Source organism: Pezoporus occidentalis, unplaced genomic scaffold, assembly GCF_034315485.1.
Source record: "Pezoporus occidentalis ecotype Australia unplaced genomic scaffold, CSIRO_AGI_Poc_V1 ctg8, whole genome shotgun sequence".
NCBI classification, from domain to species: Eukaryota; Metazoa; Chordata; class Aves; order Psittaciformes; family Psittacidae; genus Pezoporus; species Pezoporus occidentalis.
In genome coordinates this window covers 14120078-14142280 of record NW_026916158.1, presented here as the reverse complement: position 1 = coordinate 14142280, position 22203 = coordinate 14120078, and the positions used below count along the sequence as shown (strand labels likewise).

Below are 22203 nucleotides of genomic sequence, written 5' to 3'. Positions count from 1 at the left end.
ACAGGCAAGTAATTCCCATCTGAAATCCCAGCTATGTCAGGGAATTGTCTTGTCCAATTTTCTCTTCTGGTGAAATGGCTGCAGAGTTCATCCCTGTGGCCTCAGCATTCTATTTTGCAGAAGGGAGGAAGATTTTGCTCTAGAACTAAGAGATGCTCACATTGGGATAGTAACACATGAAGGTGCTTCCTTTTGCTATGCAGCATTATTAATCTATACGATCATTTGGAGACAAAACATCCCTGCCCTAAGGGGCGTGTACTACAGGTCATGAAAATGAGATCACATTTCTGGTGTGAAAAATCCCTGAAGCTTGTGCCATTGGGTAAAAAGTCTCCTGATGGTTTTTGTTTGCTTGTTTTCTTCTTTTGCGGGCTGTAAGAGATAAGAGGCTGTTAAGGTCAGAATAATGACCTACCTAATCCGTGCACTTTTGAGAGGTTATAATAGAAGATTAAGTTTAATATTGAATTTCTGGGTTTTGCAGTGTTGGAAAAAATTGTTGTTCTGTAAAGATTTCTTCTTAGTAATTGAACTAAATGAAGGAAAAGACCATTTATTCATCTGCTCTCTACTAGCTTTATATCTTTTCAGCATGAAATTGTCACTGCTTAGTTGTCTTCTCAGTCTTTGCATCTCTGTCTAGTAACAGACTACTTTTCATCCTGGCTATCGAGCTAATTAATATCCTTGATGGGTCCCCTTCCCTCACCTTCTTGCTGGGTACTGATCTCCCAGTGTCAGATCCAGCTTTTTTCATTCCTGCCACATCACATGAATGCTTCTCTCCGAGTATCCTCCCCATTGTAAGCCCTTAGATAGATAAAGTTGGGGGCGGGACCGACGGAGATGGGCAGCAATCGCTGCGGAGCTCCAGCCTGCATCCAGAGCTGAGGTTCAAATCCTCCCGCTGGGGCGTTTGTCTGTGCCTCTTGCATTTCTTCTTTCACTGGGCTTGTTACTCCATCCATGTGCTTTGCTGAGACCTCACTAGTGAGCAGGTCCCACTCGGGAGAGACCGAAGCTGTCTGAAGCTAGAAACTCCCTTGTATCTGCAGCCTCACCCGGCTGGAGGCCACCGAGGGGAAACGGGGAGGTTGGGAGCACAGCAGCTGCGCTGGTAGCGTCTGTGCAGCCTGAGGTCTCTGACACAGCGCAGCCGTCTCCAAGACTTGGGGTTTATGGCCTCTTTTCTGTCCTCTGCACACTGTCTTGTTTCCCCACCTTCCCTCATTCCTAGGACATGACTCTGTGATATAAAATACCCTCTAATTTCCTGAAGCAGGGTTGGAGCTCCCTGGAGAAGGCAGCGTCTGCCTGCCTGTCTCTCGGCTGCCTCTGCATCCTTGTTCCAGGCTGCCAGCTGCTCCTGCTGGGACGGAGCAGGAGGGAAGGGAAGCTGGGAGCATGGCATCTTCCCAGGCCGTGCGGAGAGGGTCTGCTGGCTCTTCCAGAGAAGCTGGTGGGAGGGTAGGGATTGAGCCAGGGTGTGAGCTGGGTTTCCTCCCGCTTTCCTCCCTGCTGCCCCTTCCCCTCCCCCAGTTGCATGGGAGTAGATGTGCTGCTTGTGTCAGCCCTGGCAGCCCCCTCTGCACACCCCAGCTGGGCTCCTGCGGCAGCCAAAGCCTCGCCCCCACCCTCCTCCTCCCCCCAGCTCGGCCAGTCGCTGGGGATAGTGGTTGAATCATCCAGCCTCTCGGCCTGCCTCCCCTGTAACCCTCCCTCCTTCCTCCTCCCTGCTTCCTCCCTCCCGCAGGTCTCTTTGTTGGAAAATTCAAGGCAGATGAATGCTGGGGAGTGCTGGGCCTGCGGGCCAGGCGCTGAGCCTGCAGCTTGGTCTCAGCATGTCTGCCTGCCCCGGGGATGGGACAGGGGTCTGCCAGCACCTGGTCTGCTGGGAGATTCTGCATGTAGGGTGGCAGTGCCGAGAGAGCTGGACCCAGGCTCGCCTGGGCAAGGTATGGGCTGCCTCTCCATAGAAGGGTTTTTCTTGGCCCCGTTCTTGGTCGTGTTGTGCCCAGCCCCCAGCAGGACTCAAAACATGGGAAAATCTGAAACTGGGCTGCCCTGGTGAAGGGTAAACTAAAAACTTTGAAATCAGCACTGGGCAGATGTTTTCCCTGGGCTGTGGTGGCTCCTACCGAAAGGAAAGGCGTTTAGAGAATCGAGAGAGCTCGAGCTCCTTCTGCGTCTGCTCTTTTGGGATTCCCGGGTTCAAACCCCATCAGCTGGGGCTCTTCCCAGCACATTCGCAGGATGGTTTTCCCTGCCAGTACATCCATGGGGCAGTTCCCTCTCATGGCTGCCTCCCCATGCATCCGCGGAGGAGAAACGTGGCACTGCTCACAGCTCCCCCAGAGGCTGCTCGGTTGGCAGCTTCTGACGTGAACCTGCAGTCTCGTTCGTGTCAGAAGTGTGACTTGAAGAGAGTGGTGAGAGGTGGGGGAGTGAGGCTGCAGCTCAGGGTTGAGGCTGAGACTGGAGAGGAATGCAGGGCATGAATAGGGTGAGGGGTGGCGGACATGAGCAGGACTGCAGGTATTCCTGCTCAGCATGTGCCTGACTCCAGCACTATCAGACTGTAGAGTCTAAATATATAACCCATTGTGCTTTGGCATCTGGGTGATAAATACTGGTAAATAGTGTAGTGGCTGGGGAAGGAGGGAGTGAACTGCTCTGGGGTGGATCTGACCCCTGGGATGTCTGGGACAGCAATGGGGTGATAGGAGGGACCTGCTCTCAGCACAGAGAGAGCTTGTTCTGCACCGGGTATTGCAGTTGAGGGTGGGTGGGGGGTCTTGGGGGTTGGTTTCCTCTGTCCCCACTGAGAGTGGAATAGTTCATTTGTGCTTAGTGGTTGGCCACCCTGACCCTGCAAATATATCACCCTGTCCCCTCACCCACAGGCAGGTCTCTGTGACCCTGAGCAGGCAGCATGCAGCACTGAAAATTGGCTCTGCCTGAAGTTCTCTCTAGGAATTGGATGAAGTCCAGGCTGCTGGCGACAGCATGAATGGATGCTAGTGCAGCCAGGCCAGGGGGTGTGCAAGCACTTGGAAGTGAGGAGACGGCAACTTGCCTGCATTGGAAAGGGTTGAGATGGGCATCAAAGAGGACAGGTCCTGGGGGGACTGCCTGTGTTTGACACTCAGCCCGGGCTGCAGGGGCTTTGGGCAGAGGCTGGCATAAGGCATGCTGAAGAAGCATTAAGCCAGCATGGTTTTGATCCATCCTCAGTGCTCTTTTCCTGCTTTTTCCTGCTTCTCCATCTGTGCAGGAGGAATTAACGCACATCTTGGGAGTGGATTAGACTGCTTGGACTGTGACCTCCTCATCTGTGCCTGCCAGGGAAGGACAGCATTTGTCCAGTCTCTTTACTGGCTCTCTAGGCTGGGCAGGGATTGTGAATGCCAGCTGCCAGCAAAGACATGGCAACATGCTGCCTTTCACCCCATGGGACAGCCCTTTGCTGAGCATGTGTGACACTGGAGCAACCAGTGTGGCTGGCAGGGTGGAGGGAGCCTGCTTCCTGGGCTTTGGTCTCTGGGCCCTGTTCATTTGCCTTTTGCTGATGCCTTGCAAGTGTTGGCAAGCCTTGCTACCCCGTTCTTGGTGGCAGTTTGGGCAGCTGTTGGCGCAGCAGGTAGTACAGAGTACCTGTTTCTCCAAGCCCCAGTGTGCTGGGACTCGATGGCAGTGCCTGGACAGCCCAGCAGTCTGGGGCAATGGGTCACAGCTCCGCATCCCACGCTTGCATCCTCTGATTCTTCGTGAGTTGGGGAGTGGCCTGGGGACCCTTCAGAGCTGTTGATGGAATCCCACCTCTGTGTACTCTGTTAATTACTTATAAGCTGCTACTTCTTAATATATTACCTCCCTTGGTTTCACATTTGTTCTTCGTCTGTTGGATTCTCTCCCCACCCCCCACCCCCCAAAAAAAAAATAATTATTCACTTTTTCATTACTACATTGTTTTTTTAAAGTGCAGTAGATGTCAAGCTATCTTAGGTATAGCTTGGAAGGGGAAATTAATATCACAAATTACTTGTAAGATATTTTTGTGTTAAAGAGGAGTACTTAAAATGTCATTGAGTAGAAAAGAAAATGAGCTTCTTAAAGCCATTTTACCATTAAATTTGATTTATCAAAGGTTGTATTAAATGAATCCAGTGAATTAACAACTTGTTTTGATTGCATACTCAGTGTGGAAGTGATATGGTGCCAGTGATATGTAAAATAGAATAAAACTTCTCTCTAAAGAAAAATTATGTTTTTACTATTGGGAGGGAAAATTATCAGTAGTTCCTCCATTATGAAGACTGATAATAATGTAGCTGTTTGTGTAATGCAGGAACATGACATTCTGGTACAAGTGTAAAGCTTGAAGTGATGTTGAAATATTATGTAGGTGATTAAAAAGCAACAGTAACATTTGGGAAGCAGTATGTTTAATGTATTGCACTTTCATCTATTAGAAATCTCTGGCATAGGTTGCGATTCTTTCAGATCGTTATAGAGAGGTTTAAATTATGTATTTATTTAGAGAGAAGCAAAGTGGTGGAAATATGTCTACTGGAAATGCAATACAGCAGAGAGAAAACAGTCTAGGAGGTGCCTGGAGCTTGTGGAAGATAACTTCCTGCCACAGCTGGCAAGGGCATCAACTAGGGAAGATGCCAACTGGACCTGTTTGTGAGCAGAGAAGGAGTTGTGGGTGATGTGGTGGTTGGAGGCCATCTTGGGCACAGCAATGACAAAATGAGTTTTAGATTCTCCTGAGCTGGGAGATGGAGACAGGGACAGGAACAGAATGAAGCCCCTGTAATCCAAGGGGAAATGCAGTGAGTGAAGTGCTATACCACTTAGATACACACAAGTCTATGGGGCTAGATGGGATCCAGCCAAGGTACTAAGGAGGTTGGCAGAAGTGCTCACCAAGCCACTTCCCATCATTTATCAGCAGTCCTGGCACCGTGGGGAGGTCACAGCTGACTGGAAGTTAGCAGATGTGTGATGCCTGGCTACAAGAAGGGCTGGAAGGAGGATCCAGGGAACTGCAGGCCTGTCAGTCTGACCTCAGTGATGGGGAGGGTTATGGCACAGATCATCTTGATAGCCTTCATGGGGTATGTGCAGGACAGCCAGATGATGAGGCCCAGTCAACATAGGTTTATGAAAGGTCCTGCTTGACTAACCTGATCTCCTTCTATGACACGTTGACCTGCTTAGTAGGTGAGGGAAGGGCTGTGGATGTTGTCTACCTGCCCTTTAGTAAAGCCTTTGACATCATTTCCCTTAGCACTCTCCTGAAGAAACTGGCTGCTCATGGCTTGGATGGGTGTACTGTTCTCTGGGTAAAACCAGCTGGGTAGAGCCCAAAGAGTGGTGGTGAATGGAGTTAAATCCAGTTGGTGGCCAGTCACAAGTGGTGTTCTCACCACTCAGCACTTGGGCCAGTTCTATTTAATATCTGTATTGATCTGGATGAGGGAATTGAGTGCATCCTCAGTAAATCTGCAGATGACACCAAGCTGGGTGGGAGTATTGATCTGCTGGAGGGTAGGAAGGCTCTGCAGAGGGATCTGGGCAGGCTGGATCAATGGGCTGTGGCCAGTGGTATGAGGTTCAACACGACAAAGTGCTGGGTCCTGCCCCTGGGTCATAACAACGGGGGCTCAACCCCATGTAACACTGCAGGCTTGGGTAAGAGTGGCTGGAAAGCTGCTTGATGGAAAAGGACCTGGGGATGCTGACTGACAACCGAACATGAGCCAGCTTGTACCCAGGCAGCCAAGAAGGCCAATGGCATCCTGTCCTGTATCAGAAACAGTGTGGCCAGCAGGGCCAGGACAGTGATCATCCCCTGTACTTGGCATTGGTGAGGTTGCACCTCAAATCCTGTGCTCAGTTCTGGGCCCCTCAATACAAGAGGGACATTGAAGTGCTGGAGGCGGGTCCAAAGAAGGGCAACAAAGCTGGTGAAGGGTCTGGGGAACAAGTGTGATGAAGAGCAGCTGAGGGAACTGGGGGTGTTCAGCCTGGAGAAAAGGGAGGCTCAGGGGGAACCTTATTGCTCTCTACAGCTACTTGACAGGAGGTTGTAACAAGGTGGGTGTCAGTCTCTTCTCCCAAGCCATAGGACAAGAGAAATGAACACAAGTTACACCAGGGAAGGTTTAGATTGGATATTAGGAAAAATTCCTTTGTGGAAATGGTTGTCAAGCACTGGAACAGGCTGTGCAGGGGGGTGGTGGAGTCACCACCCCTGGAGGTATTTAAAAGACATATAGGTATGGCACCAAGGGACATGGTTTAGTGGTGGACTTGGCAGTGCTGGGTTAACAGTTGGACTTGGTGGTGGTCTTAAAGATATTTTCCAACCTAAATGATGCTATGATTCTGTGATATGCTCTGATTTTTTTTTTTTTTTTTTAATTGATTAAAGTGTGAATTGGGGGATTAAACAGCTGGATGCAAACAGGAAAGCCCATTTCTCCCTCATCTTCTCTCCAGCCTGCCAGTCATAGCTGTGGGCATAGAAAGCTGTAGCCCAGCAGCAGGAGGGAGCTGCTATTTCTTCCCCTACCCAGTCTCCAAGCCTGGGCTGCCTGTTGTTGGGTGCAAACACCTGCCTGGGAAAGTCTCCTTTTCTTAAGTCCTGGACCCAGCTCTGACTGCTTCTTCTCCCCTCTACAGGGTGGTGAAAGAAGAGATCTCTGATGACAATGCCAAGCTTCCCTGCTTCAACGGCCGGGTGGTGTCTTGGGTAAGCAAGCCCATTGCTTCAGTATCTCACTGCCTGTTTCTCCTCTCTGAAAACCACTGTTTGGTTGCACAGTGCCAAGTGAGGCACGGGGACTGCTACATACTGTCGGTGTGCTGAGTGCTAATGAAGCTGATGAGCTGGATTACCATGCTCCAGTCCTTCATCTGGAGAGGGGCTGCATGGTGCTGGGTCCCCTGTGCCAGGGGAGATGCAGGATGCCTCTGTGGAGAGCTCGTGGTAACCGATGGTTGGCAGAGGTGGTGGTCCCAGCCTGTCTGCAGCATAACCCATGTGCCCCTATGGCAGGGTCAGCTTTCCAAGAAAAGTTCTGCTCCGGTGACTGGCGCAAAGGGCTTAAGTGACTTTAGTGCTGGTGAAGCGGACTGGATTTGACTGACCTGAAGACTAAAGGTACTGCCTGGGCAGCTGCAGGACAAGCTTCTCCCTCTGTGCCATGCCATGCACATGCTCTGTCCCCTGCCTGCATGCCTCCCTCTGCCCCCAATGGGATCCTCTGTTTTCGGGGGGAGAGGGTATTCAGTCTCCATAGTCCATTATCCCTTTTCCCCTTCTGCGGAGCTGCAGTTTGTGCTGATGGGGAAGCGTGTATCTACACCAGAAGAAACAAGAGGCTGCCAGATAATCCCCTAAACAGTGAAAATCCTCAGCAAATCAGACTGAGTCAGACCTAATGCTTCTTCTAGCACTGCATCAAAAAGCTAGGCCCCAGATTGGAGGCCATGAAGCGACTGTGTTTCAGGAGGGAGGGCAGGGTTGGTGGGACCAAGTGTCTGGGCGCCCTGCTGCTGCTCAGGCTCCTGATGGGGTGCTGGCAGCACGCAAGGTGGTGTTCTGCCTGGGTGCCCGGCAGGAGAGGGTGCTGCACAAAGAGCCATAGCCCTGGCAAGTGGATGCCTGCTACCCTCCTTCTAGTGGTTATCAGGTCCTTCTGAAAACAGCCTCCATCCCCACTGCTGCTCCATCTGCCCTAATGCATCTCCCCACCTTTCCCTTTCCTTTGCCTTTTTTTCCCCACCTGCCTTATGGGGAGTCCCAAAGTCTCTGAGCCCTTTCCATTGCTCTTTTTTCACCTGGCATGCTTTTCCTTGTGGTCCATGCGTCCATGTAGCTGCTGGCTTTCCTTGTAGCGGCTCTCTGGTTGTTCCATGTGAGTGGCACAGCTCCATTTCAGCTGTCTGGTGTGACCAAGGTACCATGCTGCTGCTCTGGTGTGCCAGCTCCTTGTGGGGAGCTTATGCCTTGAGTTAGCACTGACCGGTACTGGCTCTTATGCATGAAGGGTGACAGCAGTCTCAGGGACCTTTACGTACAGCAAATGATCCCTTTTTCTATCTTTGCTGATAGTCTCCTTGTCCATGGGTGGTTTGGGGGCTGAGGGGTAAAGGGGGACACTTGCTTTGCTGCTTCTGCCAGACAGGCTGGGATGAGGCTATTTTAGGGACTTGGTACTAATTTTAGCTACAGGGAAAGACAGGAGCTTGGATGCAAATGACTATTTCCTGATAGTGCAAGAAGCAGGAAAAGAGCAGGGTGCTTATCAAAACCTTCCCTGGAGGAAATCTCAGCCTCAGGAGTCTTAGAGGAAGGCAGCATTAGTCCCCCTGCTCAAGAATCCCCCTCTCCTTTCCTCCTCACTGCTATTTGACAGCTGCCTATGGCTAGTTTGCTCTGTCCAGATCTATTTTCATGGTTTTGCGTTGAATTCTTAGAGCATAGAGCATTATATGTCTTTTCCCTGGACAGTGCTGGCCAGCATCTCTTCTCCCCTGTTCTCCCAGGCAGTGGCTGCCAGAGCAGGATGTCGCCCTCAGGGAATGGGATGTGTCTTGGGAAGATAACTCACCAGGAAGGTGCTGAAAGCAGAGCTGGGCATGTGCCTGGGGCTTTCTGGAGAGAGGGAAGCCCAGCAAGTGTGAAACAGGAGCTGCTTAGACAGTTGTGAGAGCAGGAGCTGTTGGGCTTGTCCTGGGGCTTGTGGGACGGGCTCTGCAGCTTTTGACACCCTAGGGTGCCCTCTGCCCTGTCTGCTGCATTGGCTGTGGGTTTTTCAGGACTGCTCTGTCTTCCTTGCCCCAGCTACATCTCTGTTCCCAGTACCCCCTGGCAGCAGACCTCTCTCTCCCTTCCCTAATGATGGCCTGTGAGATACACACACACCCCTCCCTTTATCATGGTTTCCTCAGTTCTTGAAGGTGGGTTCATCCCAATGATCCTGGGAAGCACTCAAGACCTGTGTAAGTGGGCTGTGTTTCCAGCATCTGGCTTGGCATCTGCTTCTGTCCCCGTGCAGATGTGGTCACCTCACTAGCAAGCAGTAGAGCTGCCTCTGCATTTGTACTGGGTGTTATGGTTTGTGCAGCGTTCAGATGCTTTCCAGCCTGTGTTTCATGATTCTTCTGTCCTGATCCACAGTGGGGCAACCCCCACCTCTCCTGTGATGGCTAATGGCTTGGCAGTTTGTTCGGGTGCACAGGCTGAAACTTCACCTCTGTCCTGGTGTCCCCACCTCCCTGGACTGGCTGCAGGCTGACCCGCAGGCTGACCCACGGCCTCTTTTGTGTGCGGCACTGGGCCCTGTGGTCCCTCCCTGACACTGGTAGAGAATCAACCGTCCTACTTGTCCATGCTATGCAGGGGACAGGCGTGGGGCAGATGTGGAAGCATGTTGGAAGTGGGGAGAAAGCAGACCTGGATAGGGGAGCGATGTTGGTGAAACCACTTTCCATTGGGCTCCTTTGAGCTGTCCTCTGTTTCATACCACTGGTGAGCCCATTCTTCCCAGAAGAGGCTCCACCTCATTCCTTGAGCCCTGAAGTTGGTGGCTTATCTTGGATCCAGAGGCACAGATGTAGGTGTGCCTGGGCTGTACCAATACATGGCTGATATAAAGAGTTCCTGGGTTTTGACCCTTGAATTTCTGCACTGGGGAAGCTGTTGAGTCTCCCAGAGGTTGGCTGGAGGTTGTGCCCAAGACAATTAACTGGGCCCAACCTGAATGTTTGTGAAGTATATGTGGAAGCCTGAAAATGTTGGGAGTCTATTTCAAAGCTGGTCTCAGTCCTGAGCTGGTAAAATTGAGAAAAGGAATGACTGGTAGCTGCCTCTTTTGATGTAAGAACAACTAGGGAAATCCATTCCTTCATACAGGACGTGTGCTAAAGGTTACCTGAGTGGGAAAATTTGTGTGGTATAAGTGTGCAGATGATGTCAGAGTCTCCAAGCAGGGTTGTCAGCCACCCAGATTCACTGCTGGGTCAGGAATTCCTGAGCCACAAATAGCCGGTGTCTGGGAAGGCGTTGAGGGGGAATGTTGCTACATGCTTGGCCTGTTCCGTACCTGCTCCTGGGCATCTGCTGTTGTCTGCTGTCAGAGAGGAGATCTTGGGCCAGGCAGGCTTTTGGCCAGCTCGTTTGGCCACTCTTATAAACGTTTTCCCAGTGCTTCAGCCATTTCATTGTCTGTCTCTCATTCTTCCAGCTGGTGTCTGCAGAGGGTTCCCATTCAGATGCTGGCTCAGTCTGTGCTGATAACCAGACAGAGCTGCCACCTTCTATGGAGCGCACAGGAGGAATTGGAGACTCCAGGCCTCCCTCTTTCCAGTAAGTTACCTGGACACCTATCCTGGTTTCTGAGGGACTCAAAGTGACTGCTGTAAATCCAGACCAGAGTCTGGGACACTCCTACCCAAATTGGCAGCTAGAGGGGAGGAGGATGGGGCTGGGAGCAGATTTGAAGTAGAGCTTTGTTATTCAACGAGTAAGGACATGCTGAAAGTAGTGCAGGGAAGTTGGCAGAGCTGGCACAGCTTCCTCCCGTCCCTTGCCCTGCACTCATAGATGTGCTGTGGTTGTTTCCCCCCACTTCCGCTCCTGTCCCTCAAGAAGCAGTTGGCTGATGGCTGGAGGATAGTGCTGGCCAGCACAAAGGTAGAGAGTCTTTTTAAGTTGTTCCTGATGGACATATTTGTTCCTTTTATCTCGTTACAGCCCTAACACTGGGGGGAGTCGAGAAAATTTGGACAATGAGACAGAGACGGACTCAGTGGTGTCATCCCAAAGGGAACGACCCCGTCGGACAGATGGGCCTGAGCACGGTGAGTGTTGGTAACACAGCAAGAGCTCTGCAGGGCATGGCTAGGTCATGGCTCCAGCCATGGGACAGTGCTCTCTGCTCTGCAGAACCATCCGGGCTTAGAAGGACTGTTCAGTGATCTGAGGCCATAGCCTCACACTGGAGGCAGAAACTAACACATATCTTGTGTCAGAGCTTCATATTGACACCTCTGGGGGCAAAGGAGATGTGTCCTGTACAAACCTCAAGAGCAGCAGGCAGCAGTGCCTCAGTCCTTCTTGGCTGAAAAGCAGAGTGTGCTGTAGCTTTGCCACTCCATGCTACAACTTGCTCTGCAAGGAACCAGATGCAAGTCTTCCATGAGTTTAGCAGCATTGTTCCTAAGTGGCCCATCAGCCCCTTGCCCATTCTGTAGTGATAGAAGAGGTATTCCACAGAAGATGGATCTGATCCCAGGGTGGACTCAGAAGGCTCAGATCTGGCTGACACTAGATGGAATTTTCTGATGGACAGATTCATGTTGAGAAGGTTGCTGTGAGTCTTGTGTAGGAGAAGTGGTTTCCCTGTGGCCTGTCTCAAACACACACTGTCTTGTCTTTTCATAGCACCCAGGGTAAATGGGACTGTAAAGGGAGAGCGGCGCCGAGACCTGGGCGGGTATGAGAGCTCCTCCACGCTCATGAGCAGTGAGCTGGAGACCACCAGCTTCTTCGATTCAGATGAAGATGACTCCACCAGCAGGTAGGAGAGCTTGGGTCCTAGAGGAACACTAGCTTCCCCCTGCCTCCCAGCACAGAAGCACAGAGAGATATGTCCTTGTAGAGCACAGTAATCCTGGGCTCCAGAGTCCTTGCTAAAGTCTCACCCAGCAGCCCCCTCTGCTATTGTCTGTCCTCTACAGACATGTTCTCCCCCTGCAGTCCTCTGTTCCCTGTGCCATTTTTGTGGCTCTCTTGCTGCCAGAGCCACCACCCTGGCAGCAGCAGATCTGACTCTTGCTTTTGCCTCTAGGTTTAGCAGTTCGACAGAGCAAAGCAGTGCTTCTCGTCTAATGAGGAGACACAAGCGACGCCGGCGGAAACAGAAGGCTCCACGCATTGAGCGGGTACTGAGGGGCTGGGTATCCTGGGGAAGGGCAGTGCAGGGCAAGGTGGGCTAGCTGGTGGATCTCTCCACTCAGTGCTTCAGGGATGGTCAGGGATTCCATTGTGTTTGCTGTAGGCACAGATGGGGACAGGTGGTGCCCAAGTGCTGAGACCTGATGAAGTGCTGTAAACCTTTCCCAGGGCAATGTAGCCTTGAAATCTGGGACTGCAAATCTTGTCCTGGCTTTGCAGAGGTCATAAGGACAGTGGTGATGCCCTGTGGCTCTGTAAAGCTCCCAGCATAAGGCTGGAATTGTGGGTGGTGGCTGTGGTGCCACAGGGAGTGTCAGAGCACAGAGTGGAGGGAGCTGGGGCACTGGGAATGTTACTGAGGCACAGGAGGTCATCTCGTGTTTCACCTGTGTTTTGCAGTCATCGTCCTTCAGCAGCATCACAGACTCCACCATGTCCCTGAACATCATCACAGTCACACTGAACATGGGTGAGTGGGGGGTGTGCGTGGACCCTGCGATCCTTACAGAGCAAGGCTGGGTGGTGAAGAGGGAAGTCGGGAGGACTCAAAAGAGAGCGCATGCGGGGAGGGGTGAGGAGATGGATTCTGTAGGAAAGTGGCTTGTCTTGAAGCACTGTTCTCTCAAGAGTTTCTCTGTGTCCCGGGACATTTCTCTGGGACAGGGGTGCAAATGACTGTCATTAGCATGTGGGTTGTCTGAGGTTGGGGCTGCTTGCGCCTTCTGCTTGATGGTGTCTTACTTCTTTCTCTTTCCATCCCTGCAGAGAAATACAACTTCCTGGGCATTTCTATTGTGGGACAGAGCAATGTGCATGGAGATGGAGGCATTTATATTGGCTCTATCATGAAGGGCGGTGCTGTGGCAGCTGATGGCAGGATTGAGCCAGGAGACATGCTCTTGCAGGTACTCACACCCACAATACCATCTTTGGGCCTGGGAAAACGATAAGAAAAGACCCAGAAGCCTCCCTGCGCACTTCGGCAGGCTAAACCCAGGAAGCTGTTCTTGGAAGGGGAAGCTGAGTCACTGCTGAGTTGAGTGGGGAGCTCAACCTCTGATCGCATCTCAGGGACTCACCTCTTTTCATTGTTTGCAGGTAAATGACATCAACTTTGAGAACATGAGCAACGATGATGCTGTGCGGGTGCTGAGGGAGATTGTGCACAAGCCAGGGTAAGTATTTGGGGTGTTTCTTACTTCCATGGGCAGCTATACAGTGTGTGCATGGGGTGTGCAAGTTATGTCTTCCAGTCACCTCTGCCAGTGGCTCTGCAGAAGCTCAGAACTTAACATTCTTGGTGTTGCTTTGATTTCTGGGTTTTCATGCCCAGAGCGAGAATTGCAGCCAACAGAATGGTGGTGAATTGGGGTCTGTGCCCCTCTTTTTTGTGGGGATACCGTCTCACTAGGGGCATCAGCAACCCTCAGCAGTGTTGCATCATTTTGTCCATACTGCTAAGAGATCCAGAGCTGGAGGAGGGGACAAGGGCACTTTTCTGGCAGCTTCTCCCTGTCTTGCAGGAGAGAGCCAGCACACAGCATCCACCCATCACACAGAGGTTTGTGCCACTGGGCTCTTGTTCTAATTCTCACCTTTGTGTTGCAGGCCCATCACCTTGACGGTGGCCAAGTGCTGGGACCCCAGCCCCCGTGGCTGCTTCTCGTTACCCAGGAGTAAGTGGATAGCTGACTCACCCTTAATGCTGGTGCCCAGCTCATGTGAGAGCCCTGCCTTAAACACTTGATTGGTTGTTGTCTTGTTCCTCCCCTGTGTGTGTGATGCCATGTGGCACTGAATTGGGGTTTGGTGGGTTTTCAGCTCTCCTATTAGGAGACTGCTATGTCCTGTTCTCAGGCCAAAATGCCCATAAGCCCAGCCCTCCTTCCCACATCACGCTGGGGACGCGTTTCACTGGGGCAGGGGGGTCACTTGCTCGGGGCGTCAGAGGAAAGAGAAACCCCTGCCTTGAGCCATAGGGGGATCTCTCCCTCTGCACCTGTCCTGCTGACCCTCCCTCTCTTCTTTCTCTCCCAGTTGCTCCCCAGCGGATCTGGGCTGGGCCAGACTCTCCATGCTCCGATCCGGGTGAGTCCCGGCAGATGCTGGGAATAGAATGGGCTGTGCTTGAGTCCCTGTCCCTCCCCAGAGGCTGGTTTGATAAAGGGATAATTTCTTATAGCTGCTGACTGACTCTTTCTTCAATGCAGGTGAGCCCATTCGGCCCATTGACCCGGCAGCCTGGGTGTCTCACACAGCAGCAATGACGGGCACCTACCCAGCGTACGGTATGAGTCCATCCATGAGCACAATCACTTCCACCAGCTCCTCCATCACCAGCTCCATACCAGAGACTGAACGTAAGTCCTTGTGCCTCCGTGCTCCACCCACTGCACAGCTTCCTCGCCCTCCACTGTGCCGTAAAGGGAGCAATACATCTGCTTGGGCACAGCTGGGTCGGGCAAGATACGCCCTGCCAAGGGACTAGGAGGGAGGCAGCTCTCACTAGGCAGGCGCCTGGATCAGTGGATTCTGCCTGGGTGAATTAATACCACATTTTTCAGCCTTCTATGTAAGGAGAGTAGAAGAGCTTGGGTATAGTCCGGGAGCTGTGGCAGGTGCAGAAGAAAGGCTCAAAGCAGTCAGGGGTTAGCAGCTATGATTGTGAGGCCAGAGGGATTCAGCTTGTCCCTGGAGCAGTTGCCCTTCCAGACTGCAGATAGGGCAAGATGGAGGGGCAGAGATTTGCAGTGTGGCAGGGTCCTCCTGAACACAGGTCTCTTCTGGTTCTTTTCTGAAGATCTCTGGCAATTCTGGTATAGAAAGCCCTGAAGTAAGGGTCTGGGAAGCTCAGATAGGGCAAAAAGCCAGGAGTTCATTGTTTGTTTGTGAGGAGCAGAGAATTCTCTTGCTTTGTGGCATGGGCTCAGCTGTCAGTCTTTGGATCTCAGCTGCTTGGGACTGTCTGGAAGGAAGGAGACTCTGGCCTGGGTTTTGCACAAAAGGAAATGGTTAATGTGAAGGATAACAGTGGAAGACTTGAAGGGGAGTTACACAGCATGTGCCTCAAGGCTGTTTGCAATGTATTGTTCCCTAGTCATTCCTCCTTTGTGTGATGCTTCCATGCAGCCCTGTTGTCTTTTCTGTCCTCTCTCATCTCTGCCTCCCTTCCTTCATCCACACCACAGGCCTCGATGACTTTCACCTGTCCATCCACAGTGACATGGCCACCATTGTCAAAGCCATGGCCTCACCAGAGTCAGGCCTGGAGGTGCGTGACCGCATGTGGCTGAAGATCACCATCCCCAATGCCTTCATTGGTAAGAGACTGTGCTGCCTACAGCCGAGGCTGGGACTGGGAAATGGGTGGCCTGTTTTCCAAGTAGATGCCAAGGGAGCATCTCTGTCACCATAAACTGTTGGCCCAGCCAGTCACAAATTGAACCTTCGGCTGTGCAGTCCCTTTTCAACTTCTGGCCCGCTTTGTCTTGGTTCCAGTGGGGCCTGCTGCCTCAAGGGCCGCTGTCTTTCTCTTGCTGTATTTAACTCAGTGTTTGGTGGCAGGTTCGGATGTGGTGGATTGGCTCTATCACCATGTGGAGGGCTTTACAGACCGTCGTGAATCCCGCAAATATGCCAGCTATCTGCTGAAGGCTGGCTATATCCGACATACCGTCAACAAGATCACCTTCTCAGAGCAATGCTATTACATCTTCGGGGACCTCTGTGGAAGTATGACACTTGGCATGGGTGGGAGGGAGAGGATGGGGGGGTAGAGGTCCTACAGAGCCCTGCTGACACAATGGGGACATAGCTACAGCTGTTGCCATCAGGCTGGCCCCCTTGTTCTACAGACACTGTTAGAGAGTGATAAAGAATATTCCAGTTTCTTTGTCATGCTGCTGCGGTGGTGAAGTTGGATGCAGCGTTGACAGTGTCACCCACTATGTGATCTTTTCTCCCAGGCAGCCCTAGTGGAGTCTTAGTCTGTACCGACTGTCTTCAGGCTCTGAACTTCCAGTGGTGGCAAGGAGGTGGTGCTCAGACAACTGAGTTCTGCTTAAATAAGAGGGATGGAGGAAGTAACTGACAGGGTGAGCTGTAGCTCTGATGTGGTCCTTTACCACCAAGCTGGTCTCTGTGTTAGACTGGCAGTTTGGACTGGCACAGCCTGGTTGTTGTTCAACCAGGAAGCACAAATGGATACACTGACAAGCAGGGAGAGTGCCAGCTTTTAGTGTCTCCTTGTGGAACCCCTCCATGTCCACCAGCAAGAATGGACAGGGAATTTCTTGATTACATGTGGTTGTCTTTCTGCTTGGATTAACCACTTTTCTCTGCTTTCTTGCAGATATGGCTAATCTGTCTCTTCACAATCATGATGGTTCCAGCGGTGCCTCTGATCAGGACACTTTGGCTCCACTCCCCCACCCAGGAGCTGCACCCTGGCCTATGGCTTTCCCATATCAGTATCCACCTCCTCATCCATACAACCCCCACCCTGGCTTCCCTGATCCAGGATACAGCTACGGAGGGGGCAGCGCAGGCAGCCAGCACAGTGAAGGTGAGTGAAAAGAGCAAAAATATGCCTGCAGGTGGGCAGATGCCCTGTTCAGTACAGGGAAGCAGCAGGAAAAGGCAAGAACTTGCTTAGGCAAGGCCATAGGTGTGTGGGGAGCCAGGGCAAAAATGGTCATAGAACTTGGAGCTGAAAAGAAACTGAGAGCATGGACTGTGCTGGTGGATAGCTGTGCTGCAGCATGCTCTAGTCCTGTCTTGGCTAGAGGAGCATCCTTTTTTCCTGACTTATCTGAGCTGTCACCTAACCTTGCCTTGTGCTCATTGCAGGGAGCCGGAGCAGCGGTTCCAATCGCAGTGGCAGTGAGAGAAGGAAGGAGAGAGAGAAGACTGGGGAGTCCAAGTCAGGTGGCAGCGGGAGTGAGTCAGACCACACCACAAGGAGCAGCATGCGGCGTGAGCGCGCGGCGAGCGAGCGCTCGGTGCCAGCCAGCCAGCACAGCCAACGCAGCCAGCACTCGCTGGCGCACAGCATCCGCAGCCACCACAGCCAGCAGTCGTATGGGCCACCCGGCCTCCCCCCTCTCTTCAGCCCCCCCATGTTGCTGATGCCTCCACCACCTTCAGCCATGGGGCCCCCTGGGGCACCGCCAGGCCGTGCCCCCTGAACTGACAGCCAGTAGACAGTCCTTCCGAATGGCTATGGCAACCCCAGTGAGTTCTTTGTGGATGTAATGTGAAGCACCCGTCCCTTGTCTGTCTGCTGCTCTCCTTTCCTCCCTCCATCCCCGTTGTTTGTCTCCTAGGACCAGCCCTGGCTTCACCCCTTGGTTTTTTGGTTTGGTTTTGTTTCGTTTTTCCCTTTATTCCTTTTCGTTACCAAGACAAGAAAAGAAATAAACGAACTAAACCTTGATTCTAATCCCACCTTGAGCGGGGTGGGTGGGCCTGGCAGGCCTGCTGGGTGCCGCAGCCCCTCCTGCCACCAGACTTGTGTATTGCCGATGGTAATTCCCTCCTGCTGTCCTCTCTAACGCCATTAATCTGCATCCATCCCAGCGCCCTGTGCTGCTTGCCCGTGTGTCACTGCTGCCTCAGTCTTCCCACCCTAAACATCTCTCCTTTCTTTTCACCCTCTTGTGTTTCTTCTGTCAAGCAGCAAAGAATTACGGGGTGTTTGACTTTCTCTGAGCCTGCCGCCCGTGGGGGGGAGAGCTGGAGCGTGGCGTGGCCCGACAGGAGGACACAGAGCTCCAGGGGCGCTGGGCACGCGTGGCGCTGAAGATGGCTTCTTTCCTCCCCCTTGCGAAGACACCCTGCCCTTCCTGCAGCCCTGTGAGGGGAGCAGGGACCAGCTTTCCATATGCGTGTCAGATCCCCTTGTAGTTGCCTTTCGGCTAATGCATGAATGTTGCAGGGCTTCAGTGCCTCCAGGCAGTGGAGAGATGCTGCCGCTTCCCTCTTGCCTTCTTTCTCTTGCCTACACATTGAGGCAGGTCCAAGCCTGGCCCAGCCTCATCGCAGGACCCTCTTTCACCTTGCCCCTGTCTTGAGGCTGTAGCTCTGCATTCATCCTGGAGCTGTGGTTGGTGCCTGTGCACAGTCCTGCACAGCTCAGGGCCCTACACTTGCCCTTGGCTACTTTGAGTGGTTCGGGGCAGAGTTCTGCTCCCTCCAGCCGCTCTTTGCCCTCCTGACTGTGACATGTTGCTGCCTGTCCCATTTGTAGAGGCTGTCCAATGCCTGGGGCTGGCAGTTACAGCTATGGCCTTCTCCTTCCTGCTGTTGAGCAGTGTGACATCTTTAGGGGCCAGCATGGATGTAGAAGATGAGAGGGGCACAGCTGTTTTGCTGTCATGCTTTGGGGAAAAGTGAATGTTTCCTGTATGTACCCTATGAAGTATATGAGTCTGCCTCCCCTGTTTCTCCATACCACGTGTGCTGTTGGCCTGGCTGTCGGGAGGGACAAGGCTCTGGGACTGAGCTGGGATGGCCCAGGTCGTTCCAGAGTGCAAATTGTTCCTGGTGGCAGTACGAGCTCTCCAGGGAGGGAGGCAGCAGCTTGGGCTGTATCTCTGACCTCAGGCCCTTCAGATATGCTGGGACACTTGAACCAATTTGCTCCAGTGCTCCCTACCCTTTTCTTCCTCTTCTGGGTACTCAAGAGATATGCCCTGGGTTGGGGGTAGCCCCCTTGCCATGTCCAGGGCCAAGCACGGTACAGTACAGACATACTCCACCCTGCTGGTGCTGGTGCCCATCACCCTCTCCTGCTGCCGCGCCGTGGCTTTCTCTGCAGGTGTTGCCTCCGTTTGTCCTTCCTGTGTTTGCAGTTTTTAGATGCTGGAGATTAAATGTATTTTACTCCTCGGGGGTCTCTGTTATGCCTGTAACACGTCTGCCAACTTTCGCGTGCCATCAGTTGATCTTTCCATGACCCCTCTAAAGCCTCTCCTTCCTGTAATCCTGCCCATAGCTGTGCTCTGCCATCCATCTGTTGCTGAATTCCACGAAAATAACCTCTCCATCTAGGAGGGCAGGTTAGAAAGCTGACATTACGGTACAGAGAGGATCCCTCCGCCTATCGTTCACACTGAGAAGAGACAGTTTACAGCTTACATAAATTATTATATGTATATTTATTCATCATCATTCTTCAGAGTGCCCACCCAATTCCCATTACTCATTGCATATGATAATCTGGTTAGATAAGGCTGTGGCGCAGGCGCTGTGAATTCTAGGAGTGGTCTTTGGGTGCTGTTTCAAGAGAAATACTCTCACTCATTTTACTCCTTTGTGGAAATCCGTTAGTGAAGGACATTGGAATTACTTGTTTAGTCTTGCCAATTAACTGTGTGTTCTTGTTTGAGCAAATTCGTGACCTTGAGAGGTTTCTTTAGCTCTTTTCTCTTGCAGCTGTTTACCTATTTCTCAGGCCTTATTGAAAGGAGGAGGGCTAACATCCATTTAAAGGAAGACATCTGGTCCTCTTGTTGCTTCCTTATCTTGAGAGTCCCTGCAGCCTTGTCCATGATTATGTCTCTATACACAATGGAACACTTGTTTAATTAGGTATGAATTCCCCCCTTTGGAAGTATTAGCTATGTCTCGAATTACTTCCACAACTGTTTTTCTGTTCCTCTCTTTGCACATCCTGTACAAACACTGACTATTAAAATTGCGACTATTATAGTAGGATAGCAAACCATTTCTTCAGGGACCACGCTCCAAAGGATTGCAAAATTTTGTTTAACCGGTATTTTCGGTAGAATATGTCACTGCCTGTTTGTCTACAGCCTTGTTCTTTGTCCAGAAGTAGGATGCATTTGTTGCTTTAGTCAAATTTTCAAAATGCTCTAAGACTTGAGATCTATGACTTAAATCTATGAGAGATTTAAGGGAATGATACCCCATGGGATAGGTTCTCCTGTAGCATGAAGGATAGGTAAACAGTCTCTCTAGTTAAATAATGCATTTTTCCACCCCCCTGTACCAATTTCAGGATCAAGTTCTCTCTTGGTTGGCTCACTGAACAGTCTTCTGCAAATAGAAATTAAGTGATCCCAGTCTGCTTTAGGCATGTTGGTCCTGTGCCTTTGGCGGCCCATTCTGGTGTCAGTGAGGGTTTGACCCAACTGTAATGAACTCACGTGTCTACTGCGCTTTGATGGCAGTGTTTGTTGTGAGCAATACCAGGTATGGTCCCTTCTAATTTCTTGAAGGGGTTCTTCGCTCCAAGTTTTGACGTGAATGCAGTCTCCGGGCTGCTATTTATGAGCAGTAATGTCCAGAATCATGAGTGCCACCAATACAATGTACCCGTGGAGAGAGGACAACACCTTCTATGGGGACATAACATATTCCGTTAGATACTGATCTCCAATAATCTGTTCATTTACTTTCTGTGATTTGATGTGGTTGCCTATATAATATTTCATATGGGCTTAATTTTTCTTTTGACACCAGTCTAACTCTTTAACAAGGCCAGAGGTAACATATCTGGCCATTTCAGATATGATTCCTGACAAATCTTACTAATTTGTTTCTTTAAACTCCAGTTGATTCTTTCTACTTTCCCAGTAGACTGGGCTTTCCAAGGGGTATGCAAATCTCACTTTATCCCTGTTACCTTGCACAGATTTTTTACAACTTTGGCAATGAAATGTGAACCCCAGTCAGATGACATTGCTATAGGTACCCCAAACCTTGGAATTATTTATTTTAATAACATTTTTATTACTTCTCTGGCCTTATTGGTGTGACAAGGGAAAGCCTCCAGGCAACCAGAAAACACATCTACTAGTTCCAGTATATACCTGAGCCTGTTTTGCCACAGCAACTCTGTAAAATCTGCTTGCCTGTAGTGTCCTGGACAATTGCCTTTCTTTGTTATTCCAGGTGGCTGTCTTTTAGCAAGGTAAGAATTGTTTCGCAAACAAAAGTTCACACTTCTTTACAAGACTTTTTCTAATTCTCACCATTCACACACATACAACTTGGAGTTTAAAGCCTCAGTCATTGATTCTGTTCCCCAGTGAGTTGCCTGGTTTTTTATCTCAGCTATTTTTCTTGTATGAGGCTGAGGAATTATTAGTAGCCTGTTTGGTATAACCCACCATCCTTCATTGTTCTTCTTGGCTCCTAATAGACTTGCCGGTTTCTCATTCTCTGATATCTTGGAACTTCATTATGCAAGCACTTATGAGGCAATATTAATGAACGGTCCCTGCCGGCAGCTTCTTTGCCTGTTTTGTCAGCAAGGCAGTTGCCATTATTCACTGGAGTATTACCTAATTGATATGCCTTGCAATGCATGATTGCTCCTTTCTGGGGTAGCTGGACTCCTTTTAGCAATTCCTGTATTATTTGTCCATATTATAGGGAACCACTGAGAAATTAACAATCCCCTTTCCTTCCATATGGCCCAATGGGCATGAATAAAGAGCAGATTTTGACTCTGTCTACATGTGAATGGTTTTACCTTCTGACAGTGCCAGAGCTCTCAGTAGCATGATCAGCTTGGCTTTCTGCACTGATGCATTGGGGGCCAGGGCTTTGCCCTCTATTACCTCATGTTGGGTTACCAAGCTTATCCTGCTTTCTGATTTCCATTTTTCACGAAGCTGCTACTACCCATAAACAGCTCCCAGTCCATGTCCTCTGGGGGGGGGGTATCTTGTAGGTTGGTATTAGTGGAATACACCTGCACTCAATAGTCTGTAAACCGTTGTGAGCTCTCCTGCTTCTGGATTGGTTGTCAAAAACACTGCTGGGTTCAAAAGGTTAGTTACTTTCAATTCTGCATCCTTCTGTTCCAAAAGCACGGCCTGCTTGGGGAAAGCCAATGTCTGCTTTTCTGTTCCAGGACGGTTGTTACCATGTGAGGTACAAATACAGTCAATTTTTGTCCCAAAGTATTCAATAAAATTTTCTATTAAAGGCTCTAGTCCTTTCCTTGCTTTCAGTTTTATAGGATATTGTTTCTGTCTTACCAGCCTGACGTTTGGTTTCAGATGAACAGTTACTGGTTCCACATTTTGTGATCAGCCCAGGATTCCAGTAGCCAATACCCATGGAGTGACTGCGTTCTCTGCTGCTTCTGGTATATCCAGCTCAGTGGCTGGTTTCTGTAATGTACAAACTTAGGCCTCCACAACCTCTTCCTCATGGATATGTATCTGGATTTTAATTTCCTTAAACATAATTTG

At 50.8% G+C, this 22203-nt stretch overlaps 1 protein-coding gene across 6 annotated transcripts in view; it reads left to right on the top strand.

The window, feature by feature from the left end:
- The window catches only part of DVL3 (dishevelled segment polarity protein 3), a 41752-nt gene that overhangs the window by 15914 nt on the left and 3635 nt on the right, over positions 1-22203 (top strand). For 2 of the 6 annotated variants that reach the window (XM_062603279.1, XM_062603281.1), the window contains exons 2-16: positions 6697-6766; positions 10266-10387; positions 10775-10881; positions 11465-11600; positions 11871-11964; positions 12377-12446; positions 12743-12882; positions 13076-13152; positions 13586-13653; positions 14015-14065; positions 14188-14337; positions 15166-15297; positions 15542-15709; positions 16329-16541; positions 16826-21934. In XM_062603279.1, coding sequence (XP_062459263.1) covers positions 6697-6766; positions 10266-10387; positions 10775-10881; positions 11465-11600; positions 11871-11964; positions 12377-12446; positions 12743-12882; positions 13076-13152; positions 13586-13653; positions 14015-14065; positions 14188-14337; positions 15166-15297; positions 15542-15709; positions 16329-16541; positions 16826-17163 — 1936 coding nt within the window. In that variant the 3' untranslated portion in view covers positions 17164-21934. Of the gene's footprint in view, positions 1-6696; positions 6767-6852; positions 7178-10265; positions 10388-10774; positions 10882-11464; positions 11601-11870; positions 11965-12376; positions 12447-12742; positions 12883-13075; positions 13153-13585; positions 13654-14014; positions 14066-14187; positions 14338-15165; positions 15298-15541; positions 15710-16328; positions 16542-16825; positions 21935-22203 lie in introns of those variants that run through there. The other 4 variants (XM_062603284.1, XM_062603285.1, XM_062603283.1 and 1 more) reach the window with 3 other exon arrangements.